The 12403-nt window shown below is 39.6% G+C and overlaps 1 protein-coding gene across 3 annotated transcripts in view; it reads left to right on the top strand.

Annotated features, from left to right (window-relative positions):
* LOC103464920 (arf-GAP with coiled-coil, ANK repeat and PH domain-containing protein 3) overlaps positions 1-12403 on the top strand; it is a 53882-nt gene that overhangs the window by 30849 nt on the left and 10630 nt on the right. For 2 of the 3 annotated variants that reach the window (XM_008409331.2, XM_008409330.2), the window contains exons 5-13: positions 2885-2943; positions 3923-4106; positions 4271-4315; positions 4424-4519; positions 5314-5388; positions 6415-6426; positions 11232-11344; positions 11854-11905; positions 12114-12214. In XM_008409331.2, the coding sequence (XP_008407553.1) occupies positions 2885-2943; positions 3923-4106; positions 4271-4315; positions 4424-4519; positions 5314-5388; positions 6415-6426; positions 11232-11344; positions 11854-11905; positions 12114-12214 (737 nt within the window). Of the gene's footprint in view, positions 1-2884; positions 2944-3922; positions 4107-4270; positions 4316-4423; positions 4520-5313; positions 5389-6414; positions 6427-11226; positions 11345-11853; positions 11906-12113; positions 12215-12403 lie in introns of all 3 variants that reach the window. The other variant, XM_017304717.1, reaches the window with a different exon arrangement.

The following is a 12403-nucleotide window of genomic DNA, read 5'->3' as shown; positions in this document are numbered from 1 at the left end:
CACACCGTTGTTGCCACAGGCGAGAGGGGGAGGAGAGGTGCCCCCACATGCCCGAATCTTTCCAACATCTTTCTGTAATCCGGCTCCCCTTTAGGGCTCAACACACAGGCATCACACACAATCAAACTTCCCACTTCTTTATTTTTTGTTGGTTCTTGTGTTCATGTTTAACAGAAATCACAGTTTTACCGGCATGACACCAGAGCGGTTCTTCTTTATGACTAAGTGTAATTGGAATCTGCTGAGATAAATCAGACCTTGATGTCATGACATTTCAAAAACTCCTGTTGGGATCTCAACAGGAACATAAACATGGTTTGCTGCTTCCTTCTTTAAAAAAAAAAAAGACAAAATAAGCTTTTTGTCTTTACAAAAAGCTTATTTTGTAAATGCAAAATAAGCTCACAGTATGGTGGGTCTGATTGTCTTGCCGTGTCAGAGACCAATCTCCTCTAAAAAAAATAAGAAAAAAAATTTCTTTATTGTGCAATCAGGAAATCACTGATGACCAGAAAGCATCAAAAACTCTTTTTGGAGGAATTAGCCAACGTAAATCACGTAACCTTCTACAAAGTTACTAGATAATTACAAAGTAACTGGGACATTACTTTAAAAAGTTCCTTTAATCATTTCAGTATTAGGATGTTTAAAGTGGCTTCCTGAGGACATTTGTACTCTCTGGTTAGTCTTTGTACGACATTATTTGCTAAACAAAGCAGAGGAAAGTTATTTGCATGTATTTGAAGGTTAAAGTAATAACTCAGCTGAACAGTGGCACAGTTTTACGAGCGAGAATGTCCTGGGTTCAAACTCCTGCTGGGAGTCTTTTCTGCATAGAGTTTGCATGTTCAATCCAGCCATGCATGCGTAGGTAAGCAGCGCTGGATGGGACTAAAACGTTAAGTGAAGATTGACCTCTAGAAGCCGTGTTGGTACATTCCACCTCTGCCTTGTTGCATGTTCGTGTTGCTGCACTGGAGGCTCTTGTGATGTTGCTAGACCAGAAACCACGAAAAACAGCCCCATCCTTCCCCTCTTCAAACTCCAGTGTCGTTCTTTGACCTCACACAAAACTATGCCTCTCTAAATCTGAATGACATTCCAGTCTGGTTGTATCACTTCGTATTTAATCTGTCGTTTCCCTTTGTGGTGTCAGTTTTGAGTGGAATTTCCACTTAAAACTCTTGGTTTTGCATGGCACACGAAGGAATAAAGAGCAGATCAAACGGCTGCTCTTTGCTGCATGCTGGTTAAATCAGTAAGAGGGGCTTTCACAAGAACAATTTCTTACTAAGAGAATACCTCCCAGCTGTGTTCGGAGAGCAGTGAATCACGTGCAACATGAAGTACAAAATAAACTGTTGATCCCTTCATATTTCTCAGTAATTTATCTCTATTCCTGTAATCTTTATTCATATCTCTTCTTCTCTGGCTTTTTAAGCCTCTTTGAGCTTTTGTAGTCTTAAGGAAACTGTTGAACTGATCAGGCTGATGAGATCTTGTGTGTTTTTTTTTAATCATAAGTCCAGTTTAACCATTTTTTATGCATTCTACTGTTCAGGTGTGCGCTGTGCTGCCCGGCTGCTGTCTCACGGACCGCTTTCAGAAAACACTGATTTTCTATAGATGGTGTTAGTTTTTAATTGATCCTCTTCCCAGCTCTTGTTTTTCTCTTTCCCCTTAACGACTTTCTCACATTCCTCTTCAGTAAATGTGTCCCAGTCCTCCAGCCTAACACCTCGTCTTCTTCATTAATGGAGTCATGGTAGAGTGAGACTGAAGGACAGAGAGACAATAAATATGTCCTTTGGCTGCTTTTCACAGTTTGTCTCTTTGTACATCTTGTTCAACAAATGTTTAGAAACACAAAGCCAGGATTGAACAGATGAAGAGGCAGGCCATGGTGTTTACATTTTAGATTGCAGACCTTTTTCCGTAGATCCACATCATAATCATCATGCTCTCTTGTAAATTGGAGCCATTTTTCCCCCCAATTAGCTTCACTAAGTTTCCTTAAGACTACAAAGATGTTTAGTCTGTTTTGTTCCTTTTGCATTGTGGCTGTTATTGTCATCCCAATATTAGTTTTTTCCACATTTCTCCTAGCTGGAAAATGTTACACGTTGATCAATATGTAGGACGTAACTGTGGATTGGCAGAAGTTAACTTTGGAGGGAAATTCTGCTTTTTTTAAATATTTCCACAAAGAGCTAAAGAGACCCTGTTTGGAAATGCATGACCTCTCACATCCAGAAACCTATTTATGTTGCACGACCTGATTCCTTGATGTCACCGGGTGGCTGCGGGGTCATTATGTGGATGGAGGCTTACACATAAACTAAGCCTGTAATCTGCAACGCGTATGTCCAGGGTAAATAATGGTTCTCTCCATAGGGTTTAATCCCATCCCAAAAGAATTGATTGTTGATTGTTGTGTGCGATTATGATGCAATCGCAATTTCAGTCAAATCTCGTTCCTAATGCGGCTGTATTGTTTGTCCACCATCACCCGCTGGGTGCTTTATTGCACATGAAACAAATAGCAATGGAGGGAAAATAGTTTTTTGTCAAGACGGAAAGAAAACAAAAGGAAAAGAAGAAAACGCGGTGGGAGGAGAAATGGAAATCCTAAGGTTGACAGGAAGGGAAATGTGAGGCCAAAAATCTGTTGATGCAGCAGCTGAGTCTGTGCACATGTGTCCTGCCTCTCCTTCCTCCTCAGCCTCACCCTGTGGCATCTTCTGCTCTCAAAGGCTTTCTAGTGCCATCTTGTGGTAACACCTAGCCACTACAAATTCATGTGCCGTAATCACCAATCTCTACGTAAAGTGAGATATTTATCTGCTGCTTTAATGTGACTTGTTGTGTTTGTGTCGGCGTACAGATTTTGTTTGACCAGGCTCAGAGGTCGATCAAGCAGCAGCTTCATACCTTCATTAAGGAGTGAGTAACCCAGCTGTCTCCTTGCGGAGACGCTTTGTTCGTGGTTGTTTGAAAATGTCTCAGATTTTAACACATTAAAGCCACAAAGGTCACACATTTTCCTTGGGATTTTATGTAACAGAGCAAGACAAAGAAGTGTCTAATTAAAAAAAATAAAAGGTTTTAAATTGTATCATGTATTTATTTTTGGTCATTTTAACTTTTCCGTACACACGTTTAAAAAAAACTAATGGGGAAAAAAAGACAAAACTAATACAGAAATAGATTAATGATATTTAAATTCCTGTCAATGGCAAGAACACAAAATGCAGATTGGATTCCACCTAACATCACGTTTTTATACATACATTTTTAACTCCTCACAACAATTAGTCCACACATGAATCCCTCTAACTGAAGTACATCTGTTTTAGATATTTGTCCTGACCTTTTTCTCTTAAATCATAGTTTTTCTTTATTTTCAAACCACATCTGCATATGCCTTGCAAGGAGTTTATTGTCATCGTTGTACATAATCAGTGCTGTTCTGAGCTCTACTAAATCACAACATTTTTAAGTATGCAGCCCATTATTCCCAATTGATTTTATTTGTAAATTCTGAAAACTATACATCATATTTATTCACTTTGCACTCCTAATCAAGTGCCTCATATTTGTAATTATGACATGGCAAAAAATAAAAATAAAAAAGGTATTTGCACAAAACAACTGTCAGGCTGTCTGTCTGATAAACACAATAGACACTTTACAGCCAGAATAGTCACCTACTCTGCTGTGTAACAAAATAAACATTTTGCACATCAAACCTTTTTTTTTCTTTCTTGTCAATAAAAAAACTTTGATATCTGTACTCTGCATCTGTAAGTGCTTGTCAATCATAGTCAAATTCCTTATTTGTGCAAACGAACTTGGTCAACAAAGCTATAGTGTCTATAGTTTTAAAGTTGTACTTGGGATGCTTGTGCTGCGTCTGCCTCAGAGACATCCGTAAGTTCAAGGACACCAAGAAGCAGTTTGACCGCGTGCGCGAGGACATGGAGCTGGCTCAGGTGAAGAACGCTCAAGCACCGAGGAACAAGGTGCACGAAGCAGAGGAGGCCACGCAGGCGCTCATCCTCAGCCGCAAAGCCTTCAGGCACCTCGCCCTGGACTATGTGCTGCAGGTGAGACTCTGCAGATCATGTTTTCAGTATTGTCCAGTAGGGGGCACTCACACTCCACGGCTGCTGAGGCTTGTGTGTCTGGCCCAACAAATCAGATCAGATCACCTGTGTTGTTCTCAGATTAGGATCTAAATCTGCTTTTTGTTGCTGCTGTTTTTGTGTAGATTAATGTCCTTCAAGCTAAGAAGAAGTTTGAAATCCTTGATGCAGTAAGTAACTCACACTCTGAGACATTTGCAGATGATCAGCATGTGTCCTTTCTTTGGTTTTGAACATCATTTTGTGACTGTTTAGTTTTCTTCCCATGCTTCCTTAAGATGCTGTCCTTCATGAGAGCCCAGTACACTTTGTTCAAGCAAGGCTTCAACATTTTAGATGAGATTGACCCCTACATGAAAAAGCTGGCTGCACAGGTATACAGTAGTCTTATTCACAACTTTCAATGTATTCTGTTGGAACTGTGGTCCAAAGCAGAGCAGTGAATTATTGTGAAGTGGGGAGAAAAGTTATGTTTATTTACAAGTAACAATGTGGACAACTATCCAGGAATATCTTCATGACAAAGCATGTGGGAAGCATCATGATTTCTTCTGAAAAATATAGACAAGTTTTGTGTTGGTTTTATACAAACTTCCCCAAATTTCCACATAGTAATTCAGTTACTGTGTAGAAATCTTAAAAAAACAAACAAAAAAACAAAAAAAGAACATGATTTATTATTTTTTTTAAGTTAAAAAAACCCCCACAAGTTTAAAAAAAGCGTGATTTTTTTTAAAAAATTTGGATTAGAAAGCTGGTGAGTTGATGGAAATCTGAATGCAGCTAAATATGGGACAACTTTCAAGATTCAGTCTGTCCAGCAGGACACCAATCACAAACATACAGCCAGATCTGCAGAGAAATCATGTGGACAAATACCTATTCACATGTATGCTTGGCCTAGTCAAAGTCTTGATCTAAGCAAAACTTAAATGAACTACCACACTTTTTGATGAACGTGTCGAAAACCCTTCACACTTCTCCCCATTTACAGTTGCGCACTAATTGTGTTTGTCCGTCACTTAGAATCCAAATAAAGCATAGCTGCCTTTGTTTTGGTAAATCTTCAGGTAAACTAATACTTCGTCTCTATGGATAAAAGCGGCAAATTAAAAAACAAAGAGGTGAGATGTAATCTCCGTTTGACGGCTTCTGCTTTATGTTTCAGTTGGACCAGCTGGTGATCGACTCTGCCATGGAGAAGAGGGAGCTGGAGCACAAACACGCTCTCATCCAGCAGAGGGTGAGAAAACAACACCGCACTTGTTTTTAGCATCACATTTTTTTTCTCCTCCAAACATCTGAAGTGAAACAGAAACATCTCCAGCAATTTTTTATTTTATTTTTTATTTTTGCATAGTCTCAATTAACAATCTGGGGGATTAGATTTGTTGCTTTATCAGCGGTTTCACTCGCAAAGTTAATTCTTTGTTGATTTTATCAGATTTTTATTTTTTTTTGTTAAACTTTCCTTATTCCTTCTAAGCTTGTTGGTCAGTGATGCGTGCAATTGAAGACACAAAGCAAACTTGAAAAGATAACAAAAGATTTATCTTCAATTGGCATGAAAGGTTTTGATAAGCCTTCCAGAGAAGCTCTAAGGTATTTTGTTTTTATCATCTATTGTGTTTTCTTTCTGATTTCAGTGAACCGTTGAAAGGAATGCAGGATATTTTTTGACCTTCGAATTTCAAAGTAAAAGTTCGCATTTGAAAAGAAAATCAAACATTTCTGTTCTAAAAATCTCTCAAGTGAGTGAAAAGTAGTTCCTTTAGCCCGGTCCAGCTCCCGCTCCATATTCAACATTCACATTCATGCACAGATGCACAAAAAAAAAACATCCATCTGTTAGGGAAGGCAATGCCAACTACATGCCTGTTTTTCCGCCTGACTTGGCCCTTCCCGGTGATCGATGTAGTTGCCCATTGAAGGCATCCTGCCAGACTTGACAAACAGCCTCGTGCCCTGCTGGCCTTTCAGCAACCTCTTCTCTTTAATCTGACTCACTTTAGCTCTCTATGCATACTTTTCGCTTGATGAAATATGAAAAAAAAACAAAAAACAGAACAGCCCATCAAGGAATTTTTTTTTACAGCTGTTTCCTGGATAGACAAAAAAATGTTAGAGAGCAGTCTGAAAACCTGTATTACACTGTATATTACATTTAATGCATTCAGTTTAAGCACTAATATTTTAATAATCATATTCTCTGCATTTTTTTGTTTCTTTTTCTCCATGCTAACGTGCGGCCTTGTTCTTCCACCTCCAGACTCTGATGCAGGTGAGTTTGCAACCTTACCAAAAAATAAAGCTTCAATTAGAAACTTTTACATCTAATAAAAGTGTTCTGGTTTGGCCGGAGCAGTGAGGACGTCTACTAAATGTAAATTTAGTCTGGCACCTAAAGTTAGTAAATGAAACGTTTTCAATTTGGATTTTTTAAATATTTGTCAAGTATATGTTGAATTTTTATCATTTTTTTTTAGTGTGAGTTTTTGCTGCTGCATAAAAAAAAAACGTATTTTCAGCCTTTGTTTCCATCTTCACAAAGAGAAGATGAACTTACTCTTGCAAAGCTTTATAAGAGCCTAAACACGTTTTGTAAATGTAGCAATAGAAATTAAAAACTACTGCAAACCAAAACGTTTTGCAGTAGTTTTAGGACAGACTTTTAGCGGCAGGATGATCAGGGCTGTGCTCTGGTTTGAGATGCTGTCCTCAGTTAAGCTACAGGTTTGGTAATTATGGTGCCAGAGAGGTCGATTTGTTGCCAGCGATTGTGGGGATGTGAGCACACACGATGCCAGCCTGCCTCCGCTCCCTCCTTCATCCGCTGCCAGCTCCGGCCAAAGTCAACAGATGGCATCATGAGGTGCAGCAGGGCGCTGAATGTGAGGCTGAGTGGTACAGACGGAAGACAAGCAGATAAAGGGAGATTAGGGCTCGACGCCAGCTGAGTGTGACGGAGAATGAAGCTGTGAGGAAGAGGGCGTCTTCCCGCTAAAGTGGCTGCTTCTGTAAAGGTCTCGCATTGTCTGTCGAAGGGAAGTGCGAGCCAAACGGCATTAACGCAAAAATGTTTTTGCACAACAGCCTGAGGAGATGTTTAGACAGATCGTCTCCTCTTTCTTCATGCTTTTCCTTCAATAATATGCAAATGCGGAGCAGCCTGAGGCACAGTCATGAAGCAGCAGATTTTTTTGAATTATAGATGCTGACGTTCTTTATTAATAGGTCTCTAAGTTACTTCAGATCAGACAAAAAAAAGAGATTTGTTGGGGAGTAAAGTTAAATGTGAATGTTTCTGCACCCTCTGGAAAATAGAAAAATATGAAAGTTTCTTGTGGTATTTTCCAAGACTGGAGGAGGATAGAAAAAATAAACTAGATTTGTTTTCTTCTTTTCTTTTCACTTCCCTCTTTCAAGGTCTTTCTTTCTTTCTTTCTTTGCTCCCTCGCTGCCTTCCTTCCTATCTTCCTTCTTTCTTTTTTCCCTGTAGAAAATACATTTCTGTTTGTACAGTTGAAATCTGTCAAACTCTGTGTTCTCAGGGTTTTTTTTATACAACTTGTCTCTCTCTGTAGATACTCAGATACTCTTTCAGTTTAATGCCCAGTTTCTATGTGAGCAGGACTTTGTGTCTCCCAAGGGAACCGATTCTTCACCCTTCCTCCTCCCCCATTTTTTTTTTTACCAGTAGAAGATTCTGGATCAGAGAAATGTTAACTGAAATAAACACAAAAGATTAAAAAGACACTCATGTGCTGAAGAGTAAAAGTCTTCTGGATGTAGTTTGTGGCAGTTTAAGCTTGAATCTGAAGCTGCATGTGAATCTAGTAGTTTTATTCTGAATCCTGACGCAGCATAGAATCGTCATGAAATGCAGACTTTTTGCTTACAGGTATTTAAACTCATGGAGGCATTTAATTGGACGGTTATGTCACGTTACTAATGTCCTTTAGTGTCACAGTTATTGTGACTGACAGGAGAGGTTCTTCTGCTGCAGCAGCTTTTACATAACACCTCAGAAAACAGCAGAAGGTGCTTATTAATGTGGTGCTCTTTAATGAAGTTGTAATAAATGGCATGAATGTCAGTGAATAACAATAGCTTCTGATTCACCGTCACGCAGGCACACCTGTTAACCGCAGCGCATGCTAGTTATTCACTGCTAGCGAAAACACAAAATCTTACCAATAATTTTTGGTCCAGCTTCTTGTGCGAATACGTCAGTGCACTTGAAATACGACAAAACTAATTCACAAGTAACCTTTCGGCAAGATGAGGGAGTTTGTTTTAAGTCAACAATTCTTTAATATTGAGGAAAAAAGGTGCTGGTTATAAATCTGCCAGTAGAACAACATATTTTTCCCATAAGTTAAAGAATAGTTAAACAAGCTCCTATGTCATGCTGAAAAGTTCCTCGTGAATTAGTTTTGTCTTATTTCAAGCGTACTGAGATGTTTACACGTGAATTTTTCAGATTGGATGAAAAGTGTTTATGATTTTGGACTTGAAACTTGACCAAAATCAAAATATCGTGTGTTTTTGCTGTGTATCTAAGTACCAAAATTAAATTAGATTCTATCAAAGCTTCTACTACGGGGACGCATTCAATATGCATAACTCGACCTTGGTGTTGTTAAACTGGCCGGATTCTGCAAACTAAATGGGTTTCGCTCTGTCGGACCCCTGGTTCTGCAGCCTCCTTCCCTCCAGGCACTTTGCGCTCCAGATTCTTGCAGGGTCTCGGCTGATTTAAGGTGGGAAGAGGGGTTCTCACCCTGGTGCTTGGGGAGCAATAATATCAGCTTGATTTAACAGCAACAGTTTTCAGAGCTGCAGACAGATGGAAAGCTAACTCCCCTCAGCGCACAACGGGCCTGGGGATTGGTGCGAGGGTCAGAGGGGAGCTTTAAATTGTGCTTTAGGGCAGAGAGGAGAAGCGAGACATGCAGCAGAGAAAACCCCGCTTCCCCCTCCTTTTTACCCGCTGCAGTAAAATGACACGTTTGATCTCTCTCTCGATGGGGTCAGCGGGGCACGAGTGTGGCAGCTGTATGGTAATGAGCTCCCGCTCCACATCCACGCGGCGAAGGCTGCTAGTCTGCTGGCAGGTGGCGCAGTGTGAAGGATCGGCACGAGCGCGCTGCTGTCGCCTGACAGACTCTCATCTGGACTTGTGTGGGCTGGCACGCCTGACCGCTGGGTCCTTTAGGATACACACAGACATTTGTTGCTCTGTTTATATTAGCTGACTTTGTTGTTGCTCATAATGTTGCTAGATGTCAGTTTGGCGAAAATGAAGATATTTGGCAGGCTGGACTTTTTGCTGGTGAGGATCATTTTGGATTCTTTGTTTCTATTAGAGCTTTCGTTTGTTGCACTTTCGTTGCTCTGCATGATGATGCACCTGAGGTTTTCCAGTCATGCTTGGCTGAGAATTTAGTATTTAAACTCATTTTTCCGTCATGTTTTTGCACGTCCCTCTGATTATGAATGGGAATCAGAGGAAAGTGTATGTTTTGATGATGGTTTTTATGTAGATATAAAACCTTTCGGTATGTGCCGTGCTGTCCAAAAATGTTGGTATCTTTTGAACTTTTCCAAATTTCAGGACTGTACGACCACAATCCTCAAGAAAACAATCCATGGTTTTCTAAACGTTCTAAACTTATTCAGCATCTTTGAGTCATTGCTTTGTAGAACCAGCTTCTGTTGCAAGTGTTTTGGGGTATTTCTCCAGCAGCCTGGCACGTGGATAAATTTTTTTTACCTTTTTTTTTTTTTATTTTTGCTAATATCTGGCCATATTGGATGAAAAGTGTTTATGACCTGGAGTTTTCACATATTTGCCACAGATTCACATTTAGATTTAGGTCTGGACTTTGACTAGGCCTTTCTATCACATGAAAATGATTTGATCTAAGCCATCAGGAAGGTGAACCATCCCATCTTATAACAGGATTCTCTTTCTTTCTTCTATTTGGCAGAATAAAAACATCCTCACAGCATAATGCTGCCACCACTACCTCACACCGTGCGGATGGTGCGTTCAGGCTGGTGTGCAGTGTTGGTGTTCTGCTGTACATTGTGCTTTACCTGAAGGCTTCTTCTGAGATTGAATCACAGACATTTTTTTTAGTAATCAAGTGACTTCTGAAGGCCTTTGGTTGTGCTGCATTATATTATGAAGGAGACTGGATTCCAAAGACATGCCACAGTTATTTTGGAAGCCATGTATTGTATCATTTGTCATTCTATTAGCAATTATGTACTGTTCTATCATATAAAATCCCCCAAAAAACATGCATTGTAGCTTGTTGTGGTAACAGGACAAATGTGGAAAATATCTAGGAGTGCGAATACTTTTGCAAGACACTACACCATCAACTCTTCAGAATTGCACACAGCCTACTACTAAATCCCTCAACAAAACAACAAACATTATATTACTTTCCACATGTGAGTCTTGATTTTTGGTACTGATTAAATTCAATCAACTGGAATTGATACTTTTGTGGACACTCTGTGTATGCGTGTGTTTCTGTGTATGTGCGTGCGTGTGTGTGTGTGTGTGTGTGTGTGTGTGTGTGTGTGTGTGTGTGTGTGTGTGTGTGTGTGTGTGTGTGTGTGCGCGTGCCCAACCTGCCATATGCTCAGTGTTACCTTACCGGGGAACAGAAGCTATCTAACCGAAGTGAAACATAATCACAGTCTATGTAAAACGATTTTTTTTTGTTTTTTTTTTACCACGCTCAGCAACTGTCGTCTGTCTCTCAGAACTTTGTTAAGACACATAAATGTTTTTAGCAGAGCTCCAGATGTGATCCTTGCCATGCCGCCGCTATCTGCTGTAATTTGATTCAGACAGGCTGCACAGCAATATCACAATTAAATGCGGTAGTGTGAATCTGAGAGTTTAAACCTGCAGTTTTCCACGGTCTAAACATTCTGGCTGAGAAAGTGACTCGCTGACCTCATGAGAGACTTTGTTTTACTACTAATCACCAATCTAATTGAAGCTCGATGGGGAAAAAAAAGAAAGCCAGACCTCAACATTTTTTTCACATGTTCCATCTGCAGGATTTTTCCTACGATGATCACAAGCTTGAATTCAATGTGGACGCACCCAATGGGGTCGTCATGGAGGGCTATCTGTTCAAGAGAGCCAGCAATGCTTTCAAGACTTGGAACAGGTGAGGAACTAAACACAATACGTCACTTGTGAATATCTTCAGTAGTCATGGTTCTATAATAGTTTGGAAAATGCTATTTTTACACTTTAATCACTTTAAGATTTTTGAATGTTGTGTCCTTCCTTTTTCCTGCCTTCCTTTCTTCCTATGTTCTTTTAGTTTTCCCTTCTGTGTCCATTAATTTTTGTACATCCTAAATCCCTTTCTTCACTTTGTCTCTCTATCATTTCTTTCCTTCATTACATAGCAAATTTCTCTCTGCGTTCTTTCTTATTTGTGTGCTTTCTATCTAGTGATCTTCCTTCATTGTGTTATTTTTTTGTTTCATTTCTGTCTATTCCTTAATGTTTACCTTTTGCTTCTGTCCTTTCTTTCTTTGGTTTTTGAATGTTCAGTTTTCACTGTGAAATCATATTAAAAAAACCTGCTAACTTTGAAAATCTACATTTTTATTTATTTTTTTTATTTTTTATTGGGAAATCACATTTGTTGCATTTTTTTCCCATCAGGCGGTGGTTTTCAATCCAAAACAGCCAGCTGGTCTACCAAAAAAAACTCAAGGTAAAAGTAGCTTTTTTGTTCTTGAACTAGTTTCGTTTTAAAAAGAAATATTTCCCTCGCACAACAAAACCAATACGTTGCTTCCACAAATTCATTTGTATTAGTCATTTGGCAAGGAATGGAGGATCCCTGCACAGACTTGCCTGAGAAGTCCAACCTGCTCTCTGCCGTCTGTGGTTTCTGTGATACTCTTTTCCTCCGCCAACAGGATTCTCTGACGGTGGTGGTTGAGGATCTGAGGCTGTGCTCAGTCAAACCATGTGAAGATAATGAGAGGAGATTCTGCTTTGAGGTGGTTTCGCCCACAAAGTAAGTGTGTTAGTGTGTGTCAAACAAAAGCAGTTCTCTGTGGTATAAACACAGCTGGTGCTGCTTAGATTCCCTTTCAGCTCCTAATTAGCTTTCCATTAAGATGAAGCTAATTAACTTTGAAGGTAATGCACACAAGGACCCAAAACAATATGCTTTCCGGTCATTACATAAAAAAGAAATGTAATG

This window comes from Poecilia reticulata, linkage group LG5 (assembly GCF_000633615.1).
Source record: "Poecilia reticulata strain Guanapo linkage group LG5, Guppy_female_1.0+MT, whole genome shotgun sequence".
In the NCBI taxonomy this organism is placed as follows: Eukaryota; Metazoa; Chordata; class Actinopteri; order Cyprinodontiformes; family Poeciliidae; genus Poecilia; species Poecilia reticulata.
Note: the sequence above shows the minus strand (reverse complement) of the source record. Positions and strands in the feature narration are given on the sequence as shown.